Source organism: Poecilia mexicana, unplaced genomic scaffold, assembly GCF_051168715.1.
Source record: "Poecilia mexicana isolate PSO_F unplaced genomic scaffold, ASM5116871v1 scaffold_9, whole genome shotgun sequence".
Lineage (NCBI taxonomy): Eukaryota > Metazoa > Chordata > Actinopteri > Cyprinodontiformes > Poeciliidae > Poecilia > Poecilia mexicana.
The window spans coordinates 21286625-21308569 of record NW_028263378.1 but is presented as its reverse complement, the minus strand read 5'-3'; the positions used below and the strand labels follow the sequence as shown (position 1 = coordinate 21308569).

The 21945-nt window shown below is 41.6% G+C and overlaps 2 protein-coding genes across 2 annotated transcripts in view; one reads left to right on the top strand and one right to left on the bottom strand.

Moving 5' to 3' along the window:
• The first annotated feature begins 232 nt into the window (after positions 1-232).
• acsl2 (acyl-CoA synthetase long chain family member 2) lies at positions 233-18890 on the top strand. The gene is made up of 20 exons (XM_014982246.2): positions 233-321; positions 8655-8869; positions 8972-9086; positions 9877-9941; positions 10045-10134; positions 11732-11831; positions 13246-13424; positions 13527-13559; positions 13752-13803; positions 13962-14035; positions 14349-14426; positions 14507-14641; positions 14728-14862; positions 16095-16263; positions 16344-16432; positions 16510-16626; positions 16865-17008; positions 17111-17212; positions 17297-17368; positions 17460-18890. Exons 2-20 carry the CDS (start codon positions 8657-8659, stop codon positions 17595-17597), a joined length of 2100 nt encoding a protein of 699 aa, XP_014837732.2. The 5' UTR covers positions 233-321; positions 8655-8656; the 3' UTR covers positions 17598-18890.
• Positions 18891-18948: 58 nt separating this feature from the next.
• Positions 18949-21945, bottom strand: part of bin3 (bridging integrator 3) — a 33688-nt gene continuing 30691 nt past the window's right edge. Inside the window, exon 9 of the mRNA XM_014982255.2 lies at positions 18949-20253. Within this exon, the coding sequence (XP_014837741.1) occupies positions 20107-20253 (147 nt within the window). The 3' untranslated portion in view covers positions 18949-20106. The remainder of the gene's footprint in view (positions 20254-21945) is intronic.

Below are 21945 nucleotides of genomic sequence, written 5' to 3'. Positions count from 1 at the left end.
TCATTGTTATTGTTGTACTACTTAATTTGTCAATGAACAATTGGACATGGAAGTGCTGAAATTGTGGATTTATATTTTAAAGAAGCAATTGAAAGCGTTTAGCTTAATTTATCATTCTTATTCGACAAAGCAAGACATTCCATGTCATATTTTACGCCTCGTCGCAGTTTCTGAATGAGTTTTACTCTACACGTTTAACCGGAAATAAAAGCTTTTTGTGTCGTAACTTGACACGTGAACAAATTCTGATGGATCTCCTGCAGGAAAACTAAAACTCGCGGTGCAATCAAAGTTCCTTTCCCAGGCCTGCTTCGTACTCAGGTAAGTTTCGTCTGCAGCTTCGCACCATGTTGGGTTGTTCTGAGTTTGAAAAACCAACGCTTTTATTATTATTTTTATTATTATTATTGCTTTGGAGGTTCAGCTTTCCAAGCAGAAAAGTTTTGCAGCAGCAGGCTGTTAAGACTTTTTCCCAGACTCCGGAGCTGAGAGCCTGTTGCAGCTTTTAGATCTCAGAGGAGATGAATGAAAATGTGCTAAAACGGTTGTACTAGGTGTAAATAAACGCACTTTAGCGGTTTTAATGTGAACAAAAGTGAGGTTCTTAGACGAAACAATTTGCACAATACTAACTGTAATATTCGGGTTTTATTGATTAGCTTAAAATGAACTGGTTGTGATTTATAACCCCGCAGAAACGTTTAATTTATGGTAGATTACTTTCTTCTTGTTATTTTTTTCTTATTTTGTTATTTTTGTGAATAAATGATAGATAATGGTACTTTATTCAACAACTAATTATTGCACGTTTTAAATTTGAGAAATGCAACTTTTTCTTTTATAGGAAAACAGAATCATCTCTCCCCATCCAAAAAATAAATAAATAAATAAAAATCTAAGTTAAAATAATTTTTATTTATTTCTTCATAGTAAGTTTTGTTTTTTTTAGTACTTGCCAGATATTAGATTACTTGAATGAACAGCTGTAGCTTGTCGTTCTTGATGAATAGAATACATGAAGCATACTAAACATACTGTAGCTTTTTAAAGAAAATGTGTGAAAATAAGCAAAAAGAAAATCAATCATGGGAAAAAGAATAACGTTTGAATTTAGTTGGACCGCCTCAAGTATTTTTGACACAAGTTGTTTGAAGCATTAACTCCAACCCCACAGCCCCTTGCCCTCATAGCCCCCAAATTTGGTATTTATCCTCTCCCGACTCTTCAGATCAGTTTTACGCCATTCAAGTATATTTTCAGCTCTGTGTCCACTGAACATTGTCGTGACAAATTATTCTACCATCCAGGGTAATTACTGCCATATCCCCTGATCTTTTACCTGACATTTAGCTTTGTATCACTAGAGATAGTGGGGATCTAGTGGTTTTCAATTTTTCATGTTTCTTGGATCTGCACCGTGCTACAGACTTCTTCCAACACTGCATGTGATTTATTTATTGTGTGATTGAAATTCAGTTCCTGGCCTCGCTGCAGCTGCATTACTTGGTTGCTCAGCCTTACTGTAGACTGGGGCATTGGTCCTTGGGGAGGATTTATTCGGTGCATTGCCTCCCAGTTAGTTCTACTGGAGAGAAAATCCGAGTGTTTATAATATCCAGAATCTTCTGATATACACCAAAAACCTGCTTAGGATTGATACATTTTTCATTTCCTTCCTTTTATGGGAAGGCTGCACTTACTGTGGCCTTGCCTCTGGCTCAAATCTTACTTATCTATTCTGACAATGTTGATTACAGCTTACAGGTTTTCATCAGCTGATGATTTCAACATTGAATAATAAAAATTCAATCAATTCAACTGGAAAATCAGCTCAGTATCAATTGCTGGGGAAAACAAAAAACAAAAAAAAAACATCTGGTTGCCTCATAGGTTACCATAGTAATGGCACACAGTCATGCACTAAACATCCTGCAGCACTAGCAGGGTCACCCTGATCAAGCCAGCACTCGTCTAGGCCCGCCTGAAGTCTGCCGACAACCGTCTGGATGATCCAGACGAGGCGTGGGACGAGGTCATGAAGTTACATGAGACCAAAATATAACTGCTTGGTGTAAAGTCCTTTTGCCGTGTTTGAAGGAAGGAGAAAAATAAGAACAATCCCAGGAACACCGTCCCAGAAATATGCTTTTGGGTGCTTTTCTGCAACGAGGTCAGAACGACTACACTGCATTGAGCAGGGGATGAACGAGGCCTTGCATGGTGAGATTTTGGGCAACAGCTGCCTTCTGTCACTGGGAGTATTGAAGATTGGTCGTGACTGGGTCTCCCAGCATGACAGTGACCCAAAGCATACCACCAGGGGAACTAAGGAGTGGCTCTTTAAGAAGCATTTCAAGGTCCTGGAGTGGCCCAGTCAGTCTCCAGACCTGAGCCCAATAGAACATCTTTGTAGGGAACTGAAACTCTGTGTTGCCTAGCGACAGCCCTGAAACCTACAAGACCCGGAGATGATCTGAGTGAAGGAGTTTGTCAAAATCCCTTCTGCAGTCTCAAAACCAAGTCAGAAACTTTAAGAAACATTTAACCTCCGTAACTGTAAACAAAGGTGTATAAAATACATTTCATTCAGCAAAATGCTTCTTAATTACATAAATGTGATATTGTGGATTTGTTTTTGATGCTTCTCTTCCTCTCTTTGTATTCATTTTAAAGTGCATGTTAATCATTGTTTTTGATATTTCCTGTTTCTCCATAAATTACTGAAATTGTTCTAAAGCACTAAATTAAAGTAGGAAATATGTGAAGGTGATGCCTGGAAAGTGGAATGTAGCCTTAGTGTACAATGTCATGTTAGAGTCTCGTTCTTCTTAGTGGCAGGAAAGTGAAGATTTAATACTTCGGAAGAAAAAAAAGAGGAACAAAGCCTTTATTGTTTGAGGCCTGGATGGTTTTGAGTAAATTTGAGGCCCATAGAGACCCCATTTTGTCCTTTGGAAAGTCAAGAAGCAAGATGTAAAGCCGTCCCTCAATACATTTTTCTCCCCCGTACCGCATGAAGGTAAAAAAATAGCTTTACTATGAAGCACATATCCCGGATTTGGCTATATCTACACAACAAGCACAATCCAACAACTTAGTGGAGGGAGTCTGTGCAGAGTCCACTGCTATGGTTTCTGCCTGTTCTGTGGTGTTGCTGCAAAACCTCCCCCTGCACATGTCACCTCCTGTAGTTTTCTGGGTCATTCCCTGCCGTTGCTCAGATCACCACAGAAGCTTACTTAGCCGCTGCACAAAGCATTTACTTACACTTCATCTCATTCTTGTAATGATCATGACCAAAAAGTTTGTTTCAATCATAAAAAACACTTTGTTGCTGATTGCCAGAGCAAATAAGTTTCTTTTTTTAAGACGTACATTGTGTTCAAAGCAGCCTTCAGAGTTATTATTTTTACCACAGTCACGTTGAGTATTTGACAGTAAACTCTTGAAAATAATTTACAGCTGCCACTTTTAAATGGAAAGTGGAATTTAAATTAAAATTCTTCACCTTTTTTATTGTCCCATCTTTTCCTGTTTGACTTTACAAGCTGCGTCGCAGATGTTGCCAAAACACATTTCAGAGTTTTCTGACCATAATTATCACTCTACAAAACATGTCTAAGGTTAAATTTTACATGGAAAAATGTGCATTTGCTGCGAGAATGCAGCTTGAATGCATTCTCTGCATTCGATGCATAGAATGCATTTTTTAGTGAAAATTGCAGACATTTGAAATTCACTGCAGAAGACATGCAGAAATGTAAGAAAATAGGTGGAAGCAGCAAAATAAAGCAAAAGCCTGCAAAATGCAAAGAGAAAAACTGTAGGAGAGAGGAAACTTTAAGTCAATGCAAAAATCGCACCCAGAGTATTAGAAATTCATGCAGAACACTGTTTACAAAGCTAAATTAAAGTAATAAATTAGCTAAAACGCTAAAGCTAGTTGAAATACAAATGATAGCCTCTAGGTTAGGATTAACATCTTGACCTACAGTAACATACTCCATGTAGTGTGAAAAAAAAAACATGTAAAAGCTAAAATTAAAACTAGGTAAAATAATCGTAGCATCTAGGCTAGCACATGCATGTTGACTTACAGTAACACAGTCCAAATTATCAGGTTGGCCAACATTAATTCATTAATTCACTACTCTTAAGAAATATTTGTTTTTAGGTCAAAAATAGCTTGAAAGCTAATGAGATAAAAGTTCTGCAAGTATTCAAGCCTTCAATAGCATTTAAGGTGGGAAGGAATTTATGAAATTCATAAAAGTTATAAGAAAACCCCCCTGAAATAAACAGAATTAGCTAAAGGATATGACTGACTACATCTTAAAGTTTGAATGCCGTTTCTAGCTGAACCTACGCGGAAGTAGTTAGCTGTAAAAGAGGATAGCTGAATTTTACAGAAATTATGGGATGGTTCATTCATTTCAGCGTGACCCAAGATGATCACATTTATTTTACAAACGATTTACCAAAAGCAGACTATGGTAAAAGTTTAATGGTTGAAATAGCACAAAGTAAGCAGAAGTAATGTGGTGAAAAGTGTATGGAAAAAAGTGGAGGCGCTCAAATGAACTAATGAGTCAAAATACATATGTCTTTTCAGAGAAGAGGACACACTCTGAAAGTAAACCCAGAAACTAATCAGTCACTCATACGAAGTGCACAGCTATCATTCTTTGAAGTACAGAAAATGAGAAAATCTGCCCTAGATTAGGCAGTGCTGATTGGATGATGTTGTGCACTATGCGATTACCATGACAACAATCTAAAGTGCTCTCTTAGACCTTCGTTGTGATATTTTTTTCTTTTTTGAAGCTTTTCAACCTGAAAAGACGTTTAAAAATAACTTCAAATTATATATAAAAAAATAAAAAAATCCACTCTGCTACAAAAAAGCGGCCTTCAAGTGGCGGAGATTTTAAATAGGCGAGTAGAGACTATTGATTACTTCGTCACACAGTTATGCACAAGCTTGCCTGAACACAGAGCCTTTCAGCTCAGGGCTTAACGTCCCACTTGCTCTTGTCCAGCTTCTATTCATCCTATTCTGAAGGCTCAAACTTAAGTGGCCCGCCTGCTGTTATCTACTCCTTCTGTCATTGTGTCGTCTTCTATGCCACGTTGGTGTTTGCGGCTCAGGAGGAAGTGTCATCACTCACACAGACTTGACGTTTGATCGCTTCGATCTGCACCCTCCTCTGTCCGCGTGTCGATGTGTCAGGAAACTGGAGCGTACTTTTGGATGCATCGTGATCCTCGTGTGCGGAAAAGATGTCGAGGTTGTTCCACAAGCTTGGGGTGAATAGAGAGAGAGAGGGATCTTTGAAGATTCAATCTGTTTAGATTATCCAGACTTGTGGGTTTTCTTCAGGATTTAGGCCTGAGGACTGAAGCGGTTAGAAGAAGGTCGATCTTACGTCTGTTAACTTGGATCATTTTTATCAGATTGACGGGAAAAAATGATGACCTTTCTTTTTCTTTGGTAGAATCTACCGTATTAAGATTTTATGTACGGATTGTGTAAAGATCCTTAGCGAAAAACACACCCACAGCATCACAGATCCTCTGCTGTACTTATCAGTGGGCATGATCTCATTTTGGAGATTTGTCATATTTACACCCTTTCGAAACAGCAAAGCCTAGAATACAAGTCAAGAATTCCTTGACATTCTAAAGTAAAATAAGAAAAAAAATTACTTCAGTTAGATTTATTATTTAGATGTGCGGTGATGTTGGTAAAAAAATATTGAGAATTTTCCCCACTGAGCAAATGCACTTGCATTAAAGGTCAGATATTTCCACACTGTGCCCTTCATCTCGCACGACGACCACAAACCTGAAAAGTATAAGTAGGTGTAGAAAATGGATTGATGGATCTTTACTGTGGTTGATAATTGTGGATGGCCGTGTAAATCTACAGCTATAAATGGAAATGTGTTTACCACAAGCAGTTTTGTTCTTGTTGGGTTCAAGTGGAACTGGAAGGATTGACCAGCTGGGTTCCCCATTTAATTACTCCTCTGAATAGCAGAACATCATACACTTTGAGCGTTTTAGGCCCCCATACCCCCCCCCCCCCCAAAGAAAAAAAACATGTAACCGTTACTTTTCATACGGTTGTTGACTACAGAGAGAGAGGGATCTTTATGTCACATTCCAGGTTTTTCTGAAAACCTGGAATGCAGGTTTTAAACCGGCTGTGGTTTTGGGTTTCCCACCTCTAGCATTTGATGCTGGTTACTTGTGTTTCTCACCAGCTGCTGTGTTTCTGCTTGCTGGCATGTGCGTGGACATGCAAACTGCTCCAGGCTTTCTGCTACATACCTGCCTTCTCGCTGTGACCAGGCACTCTGCTCCCTTACACCTTTCTGTATGAAGGTTAACTCTTACTTTCACATTGAAAGATGATAAAATCACTTCTCTACAAATAAAAAAAAATGGTTCCTGCTCTCATGAGAACTTAGGGATTCTGTAGCATTTTAAAAAGGAAATGGCTCAGACTGACAGTTCCCTTTTTTTTTATTTCACGTGTGTTTGTCATCTCTTTTGTCTCGTCTTTGAGGAGTAAAAGGCTGGCAGTACAATGGTTGTTGTCTGAGCTCCGATGAAAGCCTGTAAGAGAGGATGGATGGGGGTCGAGGAGAGACAGAAATGAGGCAGGGGGGTGGGGGGGACTGCAGGAAGCCCTCTTTGCTGCACACCGTCATTTTTTCTATGTCACATTTTGTCAAGCCTTTTGTTTTCCATTTGTTTACCCTCATGAAAGCCCTCAAGGGGATCAACGGCTGCTTTGCTGCTTCAGCAGGTGTAAAGTGGAAACTAAACGGCTTTCGCTCGCATAAATTGCTGCTTCGGCGAAGATTAGAAATCCTCTGAGGTTCGAGTGCGGCTTCACTTTACCCAAGAATAGGAAGGGAAGCGGCGTAGCGTCAGCCTGGTGAGAAAAGAGAGGGGAGGGAGGGATGTGAGATGCCGCTTGGTACCCCCCCTCGAACCTCCAACCTTCTCCCACTCCTGATCGGGTGCTGGGGGGAGAAAGTAGGTGAGAGGTTGAGGGGTATTCAAGAACGGGCGTCAGAGTGGGAAGTGGAGGGATTTATTCAGTGACATGAGTTTGTTTTTCTGGTGAAACTAGATGAAATCATTTTGCCAGAGAGGGTGACATTAGCTCCCTGTTGTGTGTGAACGCTGTTATGGAGTTTGTTTGTGTTCAATCCATCAAACGCTCAGCTTTGCTATGAGCAGTGGAGTCTGGCCATGAATCATTAGGGCCGGACCTTGTTGATCCTCCTCCTCCGTCAGCTCCTCGCTACTGTACTCACCCAGATTTTTTTTTGTTTTGTTTTGTTTCCGCTCTCTTTCGGGTGAAACCGTGGCAGAGCATGACTGAGAGTTACCTCAGCGCCTGTTTCTGTTGAGCCAATCGTTTCTACTTCCTGATGTCTCTCCACCAGCCCTCCCTGTTTGTGCCCAAGCCTTTTCTTCTCCTCCTCGTCTCTTTCTCTCTCTCTCTCCCTCTCTCTCTCTCTCCGAGTAGTGCCAAGCCTTCGGGCCGCTGACCACACATTCAGCCAGATTCCACGCTTTTGCATTTTCGCTGGCTTTTATTTGAGGCAGGTGGGCAGATTTTACCGCTCAGATACCCAATAAAATCTGTATTAATCAGAAGAACTCTGCTTGCTCTCCCTCTGTGGACGGTTTGGGCCAAAACTGACTGATATTCTGGACTGTTCACAATTTTATCTGCATTGACAAAAAAACCCACGCCGGTCCTATCTAAGAAGTAACCCCAGAGCATGACACCGCCACCCTCATGCTTGGTGGTCTCATGGTGATGTGCAGTGGGTGGCGGTGAAAGTTGCTGCCAAAACTTTAGAAAGGATTTTATTTCATCAGTTCACAGCACTTTCTCCCACAAGGTTTAGGAAGACTTTAACAACGTCTGGGAATTTTGTTAGAGTTCATCTGTTCAAACTATTATATGGAAGAATAGGCATGATGGGAATGTCCAACGATGGGAATCTCCTCAGTCAGGAAAGAGAGAGATTCTTTGTCCCAGAGGCTAGCGGGTTTTGGACAGAAACGATCAAATCCACCCTCGATGTTGGCTGAAGCTGGTAGGACAGTGAAACATGTCCTGCACCGACATGGGCTGAAAGGCCACTCAGCGAGGAGGAAGCCATTACTCAAGCAGAAACATAAAAAGCCAAATTGTAGTTTTCGTTGCATTTGGAGGAAAAACAGGTGTGCTTGTAAGCCTGGGAAGAACATCCCAACTGTGAAACACGGAGGTGGCAGCATCATGTGCAGGGCTTTTCTTGGGGCGACCAATTTCAGCCGCACTGTATAAAATTGTTGAAATCTTTCATATAGTGTTTGGTGTTTCTTATTAAAATGTAAGATTTTGAAAAAAGAAAATACAAACCACAAGACAATTTTCAACCATTTTCTAACATTTCTTGTGCCATACCTGCAAGCAAACTGGACAATGATGTACAGGTTTAAAAAAAAGAAGAGAGAGAGAACTGCAGCGCAGCAGAATAAATTACATCTCCGTGTTTGTTTTTGTGCGCAGACTTAAACATTTGCTTCTGCACCATGTCATTTTCATGCATTTCTCCGGGCATTTCGCTTCCTTCTCGCAGCCATGCAGCTCCAGGAGTGGTTGCGTTCGCTTTGCTCCCACGCAGGACTCAAAGGCTCCGAAGCGGAGGAGCTGTGGAGTCTCCTGCCGTCCCTGTCGACCTCCTCTCTGCTGGGGCTGGGGGCCCTGGCGTCCTTCACCGTGTACTGGCTGCTGACCCGGCCCCGGCCCGTTCGTCCTCCCTGTGATCTGCAAGCCCAGTCTGTAGCTGTCGACGTGAGTGGCCCCCGCCGCTGACATTTAAGCCTTTGGCTGCGCGCTAATGTCATCGACGTGGCAGAGTGTTTGGTCGCCGGTAAATGTTTGATCTGTCCGCAGGGAGACCCCAGCTGCAGGAGATCTGCTCTCCTTAAAGATGACAATCTGCTGGAGTTTTACTACGATGACATCAGGACGGTGTATGAGATGTTCCAGAGAGGTCTGAGGATATCAGGTGATGGATGAAGCAGGGCTCTCTTCCCACCATGCCTCGCTAAATGTCATTTTACTATGATTTTTGTGTGAGAAGTGGCACAAAGAGTAGTGTAGAAGTGTGGAAGGAAAGTCATACACGACTTGCTTTTTGTTTTATTTTTTTTTTAAACCATCTCATGTCTGAAACGTTTGATATTTCCATTCAGGCCCAGAAATTGATACATTGTGTCGCCACCTTTTGATGTGCTTAGCGCGTCTCTTTTAAGGCATGTCTTCTCCAGGTACCCACATCTACACTTAAAAATTTTAGTTTAAGCTCGTCAAATTGCCGTCTATACCAAGTATTTTTTTTTTGTCTAAAATTGCCCTGTTTGTCCACCATATAATTCTTACTTTTGTCTCTGCATTTTTTTTTTCTTCTGCTAGATCCATATTCTCGTAAATCTAAACTCCCTGACTTCTGAAGGCTCATGTAGATTTTATTTACGTGCATCAGATTAAAAGGGATTGAATAACAATGCAGCTGTCAGCTCCTTTTTACTTCAGAGTTATGCTCTACTTTGTCTTGCTCTATCACATAAAATCCCAGTTAAATACGGGTTTGTGTTGTGACATAGTGTAAAACGGTCCAACTGGTGTAAATAACAAAAACAATCCAAGTGCAAAAGCAAATTGTAAAAGTGCGTAAAAAGTTTGTTTCTTGCCTCTGGTGGAAGAAATAAACTGTCCTGCTTTAAAAGTCAGACCTGCCGCATTCAGACGCAGCGACTGCGACTGTTGTATAAATGGTAACTTTTTGTGGCCTGCAGGAGATGGTCCATGTCTCGGCTACAGGAAGCCAGGCCAGCCCTACGAGTGGATCTCCTACTCCGAGGTTTGATGCGACTAAAGTTTGATCTCTCCGTCCGTCACGGCACCATTCCTGTGTAAAGCCTCAGTCTTTACTGTGTGTTGACTGGAGCTCTCCAACCCTCCAGGTGGCTCAGCAGGCTCAGTGGATGGGGAGCGGGATGATTGCCAAAGGTTGCCAGCTGTTTGTTGGGGTTTACTCTCCAAACAGGCCAGAGGTGGGAATTCATGTTTTCAGCCAACCTAAATCGTCTCCATTGACAGCTTGACGAAACCTACTGTGTGTGTGTGTGTGCGTGCGTGCGTGCGTGCGTGCGTGCGTGCGTGCGTGCGTGCGTGCGTGCGTGCGTGCGTGCGTGCGTGCGTGCGTGCGTGCGTGTTTGGCTCGCCTCTCTGCTCACGAGCAGCTGCACACACACAATGGTCTCAGAAGGAAATTATTTTAACAAACCAGTAAAAATCTCAGAGAAGCAGATATTGCTCCTCTGCATACCAGGTGAAACTATTTGCAAACAGAAAATGTTTAAAACTATTTTCCCCAACAGCAGGTTCACCTAGAGGACAGACGGCACTCAGATAAATAACCTAAAACCTTCATTCAAGGCCCTACAGGCCTCTGCTGGCATCTTAAATTAAAAAAAGTGATGAATTATGTAAAAAGGAGGCCTAAAATGCCTTACATTTGTTAAGTAGCATGTGGACGCTTTGCTAGATTTTTATTCCATATCTGATGAAATTAAACCCTTTATTTCATCACAAACACCTCATGGACTCACTGCAAAAACATAAAATATTACCAGGTATACTTTCTTTTGTCTAGTTTCTAGTGCAAACATCTTTTGACACTTTGGGATAAGACAAAACTAACTTACAAGTAACTTTTCAGGAAGAAATATGAGCTTGTTATATGTCAATAATTTATTGATGTTGATGGAAAAAGTTCTAGTTCTACTGGTAGATTATTTCACCCATAACTAGAAACCAGAAGAAAAATACTTGGTTCAATTTTGCGGGGGTTTTTTTCCTCCAATGATTTAAGCTTGTTTTTTTTTTCAGACACACATCACCTTACATTAATCATACTGTGAAGCGTTTTACTGCTGGATTAGTGCAGAAAGGGTAGGCTCAGCATCGACTCTTGAGTCTTCAGTATCATAAAAATGTTTTGTCCTTTAATTGCGTCCATTAGGAGGGCAGGCTGTTTACGTCCTTGGCGCCGTTGAAATCATTTACAAACCAGCTCATTTTTTAATTCTAAAGTTATTTATGCAGGAGCGGTGAGAGGATGAGGTGTTAAAATTAAGCAGCTTCATTTGACTTTCCCAGAGAGTCGTTATTATGGGTTTCTACGGCTGAAAACAGAAACTGTTGCTTTAAATCAGACGTTGTTTGATCTTATTTGTTGCAAATGTACATATATAACACATTACTGCGGCGAGAGACACAAGCATGTCATCAGATTAACTTTTACTTAATGACTGAGAAATTCATACTAATGAACTGATTGATTTTTTTTTTTTTTTTTTACATTTTAAAGATTGATGTTGCATTTTACCTGCTTTTGTGTAAAATAATAATGACTGTTGTTCGCTTTGGCTATATGCCACGGAAATGTCAAATTGATATAACTGAAAGGAGATGGGATTATTTATTGCATTACTCCACACAGGCACTTTCTTCTTATACCTAATAAACGTGTCTTTAGTTTGTGTAAATATTCTTAATTTAAATGTGTGGCGTGTAATCATCTACCTAAATGCTCAACAGTGTGTGTGTGTCTTACCATGCTGCTTTGTCTCCCTCTGCTGGCGGCAGTGGATCATCTCAGAGATGGCCTGCTACACCTACTCCATGGCTCTGGTTCCGCTGTACGACACGCTGGGGACGGAGGCCATGGTCCACATCCTCAACCTTGGTGAGAAAACCAAGATCTTCCTGCCTGGTTCACGTCTCAAACTCTGAGTCTTCATTTAAAAAAAACAAAACAAAAGAAGAACCTCAGCAGAACAAACAAGTCGGAGTCAATAGAGAAAATGTAGAGATCATCACGAACAAAGTGTTTGTTAAACTTTCTTCTAAAGTTTTTTTTTATGACAAAAACAATCTGAGATTTAATTTTATTGTATTTTTTGTATGTTTAAATAAGCTGTTCTTTGGTGGGACTTTGGTGTTGTGGTTGTTTAAAACCACTAAGATCTTCCTGCTAAACTCTGTTCTTTTAAAAATGGGACATCATTTCAAACATTTAAAATGTTTCTACATTGAACCTTTAAAATAAGTATCAGAAAAGAAGAAACTAGAGGAGATACAGCATGGAGTCAACTGAGGTAAATATCAAGCACTTTTCAAGTGCAGCTGCAGTCAGGCCTTTGTGACCTTGGATCTTTTTCAAATGACTAAAAATATGAAAAGTGTGTTGTGCGTTTCTATTCAGCCGCCTTTATACCGACAGTCGCTATTGTCAGTCTGAAGAAGCCCAGCTTTTCTGTGAAGGCCTCGTTGAGAACATAAGTAAACAAACAGCATCACAAAAGACCAAAGAATACAGCAGACAAGTCAGAGATAGAAGTTGTGGAGAAGTTTAAGCCAGAGTTATGTTAAAAAATAATATTTTAAGCTTTGAAGTGGTGAAGATGGACAGATGTAAACGCAGGAAAACCCTGGAAGGAAACTGTTTCAAAGTAGGAAAAGACTTCAGACTGAGGGGGAGTTTAACCTTCAAGCAGGAAGAGTAACCATAAAGATTCAACAGAGCCACATTGGAACGTTTAAATCAAAATGTATTCCTTAGAATGGCTCAGTCAAAGTAAAGGACATGCATCCAACTGAAAATGTGTGACCAAGACTCGAACGTTGACGATCAGATCAATTGTATTCATGGCCGTGTTTCTCCATTACACCCGACTGAGCTTGTGATGCTTTGCCTCAAACGAGGGCAAAAAACTTTAGTCTCCAAATGTGAAAAATGTTAGAGGGAAAGCCGGTTCCACTCAGGGCTCTGAATGCACATGCATGCCTCTTCAGATTGTTACTTGTTAAAACAAAATAAAAGAAAAAAAAAATGCTTTTCCTTCCGCTTTGTGTTGGTTTGAATATAAATAACATGTATTGTCCCTCAGTGAGTAATTATTACCACATTAAATCCCAATAAAATACCTGCAGCTTTGTGGTTTTTAGCTGCTCAGAATGTCCAAAAGTTACATTGATGCAAACCTTTGTTTGTGTGTGTGTGTGTGTGTGTGTGTGTGTGTGTGTGTGTGTGTGTGTGTGTGTGTGTGTGTGTGTGTGTGTGTGTGTGTGTGTGTGTGTGTGTGTGTGTGTGTGTTTAGCTGAGATGTCCCTGGTTGTCTGTGACCGAGAGGAGAGGGCAGCGTTGTTGCTGGAGTGCAAAGAGAAAGGCACGACTCCCAAAGTCTCCTGTCTGGTTCTGTTCAACGACTTCAGCCAAACCTTTGGAGAGCGGGCGAAGAAGTGCGAGGTGGACGTCCTGAACCGGGAGCAGCTCATGGTGAGTGGGTGCCAGCGTTCAGCGGAGACTCTTTTTTTTCAAACACACGTGCTTTCCAGTCGCTCCCATCGGTGACCGTGTGTAAACTGTGCACTTTTGTAGGAGCTGGGAAAGCAGAACCTCAAAGATCCTGTGGTGAGTTTGTCATCTCTCAGCCGCGACGTCACCGCACCGAACTGATTCATGACCTCCTAAGTGCCCGCCCGACGACTCTGTCGTTGCCCCTGTCCAGCAAGATGTCATTAACACTCACTTATGACCCAGACCGAGGGCTTCCTCCTCTCTAAACCTGAGTCACGTTCTCATATTTTTCGCTGTCTGCCGCAGCTGCCCCAGCCTCAGGATCTGGCCGTGGTTTGCTTCACCAGTGGAACCACAGGTACGCCTGATCTCAGAGGTCTCTGTGTAATTACACCTCTCTAACATCATTAGAGGAACGGCCCTCTGTGCCCACATGCAGGCCTTCTTTGCGGTGCCGCTGTAGGTTCCTTTTTTGCTGTGCAGGGCACGGCAATAATTTCTTGTTTATTTATCCAGGGAAGCCCAAGGGAGCCATGATCACCCACGGGAACATCGCCTCCAATACTTCCTCTGTCATTAAGATCCTGGAGGTCTGTCTACATTTCCACCTCCTTGTGTAATTGAGAACAGCCTTGCAGCTAGGGTCGCACTCCCATCTGCTTGTATCTCAAACCTGTTCCCCCTCCCTTCCCTGCTGTGTCTAATGGTATGATTAATTGGATGTTTGATTGCCCCGTGTCGCTGTGAGATACTTTAACTAATTGCCCCTGTCTAAAGATTGTGCTGTCTAGCTGCTGCTAAAGAGACGCGTTTGATTGCCTGCGGGGCTTCGCCCATAATCCCGCTGCCTGAACGTAATCTCTCCCCCGAGCTTCGCTCATCTCTCTTCCTGTCGCCTCTCAGGGTTCGTTTGTGATCCGACAAGAGGATGTGTCGATCTCCTACCTGCCTCTTGCCCACATGTTCGAGAGGATGATCCAGGTAGTTTATCGTCTTAGCTTTTTGTTGTTTTTTTTTCCTCTCTCTCTGTCTGCTCCAAATAAAATCCTTCTCCGTCGCAGCTCACAATGTACTGCTACGGAGCCCGAGTGGGGTTCTTCCAGGGTGACGTTTCTCTTCTCATGGACGACATTAAGACTCTCAAACCGACCCTCTTCCCCGTTGTGCCCCGCATTCTTAATCGCATCTACGACAAGGTCAGTGAAGCGCTCGGCTAAGCCGTGAGAAGGCCCCAGAGAAAGGCGGTTCTCACCTCTTCCACTTTCCTCCGGTTTCCTCCAAGGTCCTGGGTTCGGTGACCTCTCCGTTTCAGCGGGCTCTGCTCCACTACGCTGTCAGGAGAAAGCAGGCCGAGCTCTGCAGGGGGATTGTGCGCAACGACAGTCTGTGGGATAAACTGGTGTTCAAGAAAATTCAGGTCAGAGTCTGAGAAACACACAAGTGCCTCGTCTCCCAAGTCGGTTTCCTGGTGTTGCTTTTATATCAGGGTTTTCACGTTTTTCTTTTTTATAAAACAGTATAGTATTCTGAAGGGTGTTCTGCTGGTGGGTTTTAGGTGAAAGTCTGTCATATTAAGAATAGAAACAAAAAATTACTATTTTTTTTACCTTCATTTACTTAAAACTAATGATGTCACATTTTATACTGAGATTCCACAGTGGCATCTGTAAATTTTGTCTCAGCATTTCTTCCACATTTGTTTCTGTGGCTTTAATTCAGTTACTTGGGGAAATTAAATGTCCTAAGTAACGTTATCTAGGGTTTCTCAAAGAGGTTTTGAAGATGCTGGTGGCAGGAAGGAACTCCTGTAACAGTCTGTATTACGGCGGTTATGAAGAAGCCTCTGACCGAAGACACTTTGTTGTTGTCTCATAAAGAAGATGTCCACGATTGTCTGAATTTTATGAAGAATCCTTCTTGGTTTCATAGTAGCAACATAATAGTTTTAACATATTGTATTCATAAAATGGAAATTATTTAGTCTGCCCTTATTTATGAGTTTATTCAAAAGTTAAGGTACACCGAATTATATTTACATAATATGGTACTATTGGTTTACTTGGATGTTTCTTCCCATCAGGCTGCCCCATATCATGACACTGCCACCACCGTACTTCATTATTTAACAATACCGGTCCTTTATTGCGTCTTCAATTTGAGTCAAGCGATATAACTGATAAAGCCATACTTCTAATACTTTTATTTAAAAACTAGAAATATTTCAGAGTCTATTTTATGGATAAAAACATTTTTTCTGTTCTGTTTTATCGTGACTGTTTTATTCATCTGTGCATCGCTTGAATTTAAATGGCATGGCGTTAGTGCGTACATTACCTGTGAATAATCAGCCTCGCAAATTGCACCAAATTCGAATCCAAGCTTCTCTAGAGAAGCACAATTGTTCCAGCAGCTGATGCCAAAAATCACCAGCAGCATATTGGACCTGTGGGAGTGCATTGAAGAGGCATTCACACATGCGACGTAGAACCGAAGGAGTTTGGCTTGCTGTATCAATTCAGATGGGAGACTGTGACCAAGGGCGACAAAAGTTCAGACAGAAATGAGCTCAGATCCATAGCATGGCTGTCTTTTGACCATTTTTTTTCTTTTAATATTAAAAAGCTGATTTTGTTTTACTCTGTATTTCAGGCCAGTTTAGGAGGTAATCTCCGGTTTGCCTTGACTGCCTCAGCACCCATCTCCTGCACGGTGTTGTCCTTCCTCAGGGCCACTATGGGCTGCATTATATGTGAGGGTTACGGACAGACAGAGTGCACTGGAGGCTGCACTTTCTCTTTGATAGGAGACTCCAGCACAGGTTTGGATATTGCTCTTTTAAAATGCCCGCATGTCCTCATCAGATACGTAAATGTCCTTTTTCTTTTGTTTTGTCTTCAGGTCATGTTGGAGCTCCTTTGCCATGCGCTATGGTGAAGGTGGTGGACATCCCTGATATGAATTACTTTGCTAAGAATGGAGAAGGAGAGGTGAGCTTTATGATATGTCGCATGTTCTCCTCTAGCCTGGATCCTGGAGATAGTTTTCTGTCCTTTTGTCTCGGTAGATCTGCATCCGCGGCCCCAGTGTGTTCAAGGGTTATCTGAAGGACCCGGAGAGGACAGCAGAGGCCTTGGACAGTGACGGCTGGCTCCACACTGGGGATGTGGGCCAGTGGCTTCCAGTAAGATTGGGACATAGTCAAGACTATAATGGAGGCCATCAAGAGAGAACTGTTCACGTTTTGTCTCTATGAAATGTAGTTTATGTCATTCTAATTCTTCAGAATTCTGCTTTACTCTCTGTTGGTCAACGTGTAAGCTGAAAATACGTGAATAGGTTTAGCGGTTACTAATGCTTACGTGCAAACTGTCTTTTGTCTAAATGAGAAAATATTCGCGTCACTCCATGTCTTGTGTCAGAACGGCACGCTGCGCATCATCGACAGAAAGAAGCACATCTTCAAGCTGTGCCAGGGAGAATACGTCGCTCCAGAGAAGATAGAGAACGTCTACATGCGTTCTGTTCCCGTCCTCCAGGTGTTTGTGCATGGAGACAGTTTGCAGGTGAGCCACTCGATAAGGTCGTTTTCAGTCAATCCGCAGGCAAAACGCTACCAAGAGAGAGTGTGAGATGTTTTGACTTTCTGTTGTGCTTCATGTCGGCAGTCCTATGTCGTAGGTATAGTTGTCCCTGACAAAGAGGTGTTTGTTGAATGGGCTAAGGAGCGGGCCTTTGTGGGGTCCTACCAGGAACTGTGTCAAAACCCAGTAAGTCCTACTTCAAATGTTCTTCATCTAATAGCTTGAAAGAGTAAAAAAAAAGAAAAGCTGAGCAAACTTTTTCTCTGACAGGATGTAAAGAACGCAGTATTAGAAGACATGAGGGCTGTGGGGAAGGAAGCAGGGCTCAAGTCCTTTGAACAGGTGACTTGTTTGTGACATCAAAACTGATCTCAGATCAAATTTAACAGCAGCCAAGAACACTACGGTGATTTTTCTCTTTGTGTTTTCTCAGGTGAAGGATCTTTATTTACATCCGGAGATGTTTAGCACCGCCAACGGCCTTCTCACGCCCACCCTAAAGAGCAGGCGCGCCGACATCCGCAGGGTGTTTCAACAACAGCTAGCGAACATGTACAAGACTCCGATTTAACTCCAAAACACCTGAGTGTCTACAAAGGGAAATGCTGTCCATGGTACCTGAAGATGATTAGTGGTGATATTTTGTTTTTCAAACACTTTTAACTCCACTTGATATTTGATTGAATTTCACTCGGATGTTTTGTGGCAACTCTATTTCTGGTCAGTGCGTCCAAGCATTCACGATCTCACCGTTGACTCTAATGCCTTCCTATTATTCACTGGTAATAGGAACTGCTTTCTATTATTTGTAGAAAGCAGAATAACAAATATGATTAGGAAGTCACCTTCAGAGGCAGAGATTCACATTTTCATCATGCTGCACTTCTTTCTAGGAGATTTAAGGGTCTGTGTGTACGAGGGACATTTTGCTCATGAAAGCTAGATTGCTTGTAGATTTGTGTTGTACAGATGTTGGGGACTTGTATAAGCACACTTTGTAAAAGTATTTAAACCCCTTGAACTTTTCACATGTCTTGTCATGTTACAGCCATGAATTGCTATGTATTTCACTGGGATCTTAGTAAAGTGACAAAATGCAGGAGGCCTACAAAATGTCCATGTAAAATTCCTGCTTTTTCACGGTCGGTATTCGATTTATTTGAATAGTACCAAATAGTTGAGTTTTATGTTTTCACCCTAAATATCATGAAGCAACACTTTTGGCATTGTGTTAAAGAGCTACTTTTGCCAGCTAGACAAACTTTGATCAGTCAAAATCGATAATTATAAAATGTGAACTGGATTATGTCAGATTTAATGGACATAACTTTATTTTAGTCCCTCGTTTCAGTTCTTTGGCATCTTAACCAAACGCACATCTTAACAACTTTGGGTTCATTTTAAAACTCTGAAGTAAAAGTAGATCTAGAAGCTTAATGAAGAGCTGAAATATTTTTTTATTGAATGAGTACCGTACATTTATCTGTAACACATGAGCTTTTATGGTTTCTTTTAGCAATAACTTTAATTATGCCATCCTTGCATTGCACTGGATTTTATTATTTTGTCATACATTAAATATATATATATGAACACCGTGCAGTTTTATGTTTTAAATAATAGCAAAAACTAAACCTAATTTACTTCTTCTCAAATATGGGCTTCCATGTTGGTCTATCAAAAAGCCCAATAAAATGCGTTTATTTATGGTTGTAATGGTGAGAGGTTTTAGGGGTGTGAATGCTTTGAGGGTTTTCTCAGCTCAGTGGTAAGACCTGTACAGAGGATATCTTAATTTAAGCTCATCAGAATAAAAGATCATTTCAATCTGCAGTGATAAATAAAATGTGAACTGATAAACCTGTACAGTTTTCTTGAGACTCTTCATGTTCAGACTGAGATACAAATGAGAAAGCAGCTGGTTCCTCTTTTCAAACTTCATTAGACAGATTAACACAATAAAGACAAAGAATCCCATTAGTTCTGTAAAAAGAAAGATCAACTCTTAAAAAATAATTTAACTGATTAAGAAAAGCACCTTCATTTTTAAAGTTATTTCTGTGCCACATAAACAACTTAGGTTGCAGAGGTCAACTCAAAACAATATAAAAATGAAACAAATCAACTTGTTACCATACAAAGGAAAGAAAGACAGAAAAACAAAGTCACAGCTGAGAAACCAATGTGTACATAACCGTATAGTTTAGCTTTCATACCGAGGCTCATCTCAATAGAGAGTGAAAACAAAGTGCGACTCCTTCCAAAATTAAAGGAGGCCAGAAACAAAAACTGGCTTCCAACCCTGGTGTTGAGGGTGAAGAGAAGGGACTTTCTAGCATGCCAACAATGTGTGAGGCTCTTCGCTAACACATACTCTCACCAACAATAGAACAAAGGATGGGTGCTGTGAACAAAAGGAAAGCCGGTTGCTGTGAGCAGCAATTCCCACTAGAGGGAGTACAAGCATTTTTCTTGGTGGAGACGGTTCCTCTCTCCCGTCTGAGAGGATAACCTTTCAGCAGGGCAGCGGAGACGCGTTATGCCAGAGGTGAGACGTTAGAAACCCTCACACACGATGGCACAGAAGTCACTTAAATATCACAAGAAGATAAAGAGGAACAGTTTTTTTTTTTTTTTTTACAATAAACAAGATGTTTGTGTTTAAGTCCTGTTTAGTAAAAAATTATTTAGACTTTTAGTAACACGAGTGATCAATAAAACGTTTCTTTAAATGTAACATTAGAAAACAAACTCTCTAAAATAACGTAGTAAAACCTTATAATCTGCTTTAACACATCCTGATTCCATTACTACAGAAAACAAGAATATAACATATTGGCTTATGGCTTAGTTAACGTGGCGTTCAGCTGCTCCGCATTACAACGTCTTTGCAAAGAAGGAGAGGAAACAAAAACAAAAAACATCAGAATGTAGTGCAAAACAAGAGGGGCCCCAATGAAAGAAACCACCAATAATTTTCAGGCCACTGCTGTCCATCTGAACTCCTGAGGTTTGGAGGGGATGAAATCCATTCAGGGAGTGATGAAAAGAGCACATCCCGATCTCCGGCATCCCCCCCCTCAGTCGTCGGCGACGATGGACAGAGAGCGCAGCTCGTTGAGCTTGGCCTCGGTCTCCTTCTGCCTCTGCTCATCAGTCAGCCCGGCTTCGTCGATCTGCTCCGTTAACTGGCTGAAGATGTTGTACATTTCAGTGAAGTAGACCACCTGACGGGCAGAAAACACACAAGAAAAGATTGTGTCATGGCAGGGGAAAAAAAAACAAAAAACAAAAAAAAACCATAATCCCCATCTTTCCTCTGAAACAAATGTATTCAGGGGTCAATCCGCAGACCTTTGTTCACCGTTAATCTCACAGTCTGATCATGCTTTGACTCGCACGTCGGAAGCTGCCGGTCTCATACGTCTTCTCCTAATGAGGAGTGATTTGAAGAAGAGGGAGCCCGCAGAAATCAAACAACTCTCACAAAGCCCTCAAAAAGCCAGCACTTGAGTGGATAGTGACCCTGCTTTTCTCTCCCAATCTGAACAAGAGATGGAGTGTTCACTGAAAGCTTTCTTGACACTTCCCACCCCTGCTTCTTCCCCTTAGTGCATGAGTCAGGCTCCCTGGAGAGTTGCTTTGATGATTAATAGACTTTAATCACATTACAGGACTCCAAGAAGAGTAGGCAGAGAATAAAAGTACTGGGAAATGAAACCCCCTTGAAACCTACAAGCATATCTCAATATTTATTCAAACAGCAACGCAAACAATGCCACGCTCTTGAGGGGACGCGCGAGGCGTCCGTGGAACAGCATAGATTTTTCCGCTGCAGAATAAAACAACCCGACCGACCAAGATAACGAGACGGGGGGGAGCGGAGGGAGATTTACTTACTAAATCGAATTATTTGTTGACTCAGAAGTTTGTCAGAAGTATAATAAGGATTTCAAGCCAGAAGCAATAATGTCAGGTCTCTCCAACCACTTTGCACAAGCTCTTTTAAGTGCTCAGTCTGAAAGACATTGCCTGTTTACACCAATATGTGCCACCTAAACCACATGAGTGGGCTCTAAGTATTGGGTTACTGCTGTTTGTAGGGGTAAAACGGATACACTTTTTTCCCCCAAAAGTGACTTGTTGAAAGGGCCATCGGAAATGTCCAGAAGAACGGTGATGATAATGTACACCAGATCACTGTGCCCTCTGTGTCCAAAGCCACTATTTCACTGCTGGGAGTAAGCACGGCCACACACACCTGCAGCTACTTATGACACAAAGAGGAAAGCAGAAAATTAACCAAAAATGCAACAGAGATGGGGAGTTGTATAGTTTATAGTGAATGAGAAAAATTTAAAATAGTGGGTCAGAAATTTGTCATCCTGCCATAAAAAGGAACCCAAAAGTCAGAAATATGACTGGGGTTGTTAATTTTGCTCTTAGCACTTTATTTCTACAGTTGGTTTCCAGATGGCTCCAATAAATGCTGTGTTCAGAAAATTGTTGAATACAATTACTGTGAACTATTTTGCAGCACAGCTTCCCTGCCTGATAGGTAGGTACGTTTTAGTAGGACTCCCACCTGTGTGCAGCTGTATGACAGATTTGTAGCCAAGGACGAATTACAAAATACCTTATATTGCCCTGCATGTCTCAGATGTTCCCCTGTTTTAATGTGCCTGATTCAGCAAACTGCCTGTTCATCATCCGTCAATTGAAATCAGCTGGGCTGAAGCAAGGAAACACCTAAAACATGGAGGGCCATGTGCTGTGAGGACCAGGGTTGGGACAGCTCTTAAACTGTGTAGCTTTGGCTGCTGCTAATAAAGTTTTTAAAGGTTTCAAAACCACTAAACATACACTTTCTTCTAGTTTAACGTCCTCTTACTGAGACACCAGAGAAAGCAGAAGAGTGA

Excerpts from the sequence above, each read along its gene's own strand:
- acsl2 (XM_014982246.2), top strand. The coding sequence starts at position 8,657 with ATGCAGCTCCAGGAGTGGTTGCGTTCGCTTTGCTCCCACGCAGGACTC. Across the intron at positions 9,942-10,044 it reads AGTGGATCTCCTACTCCGAG|GTGGCTCAGCAGGCTCAGTG; the intron begins GTTTGATGCGAC and ends CCAACCCTCCAG. Across the intron at positions 14,036-14,348 it reads CTGTCATTAAGATCCTGGAG|GGTTCGTTTGTGATCCGACA; the intron begins GTCTGTCTACAT and ends GTCGCCTCTCAG.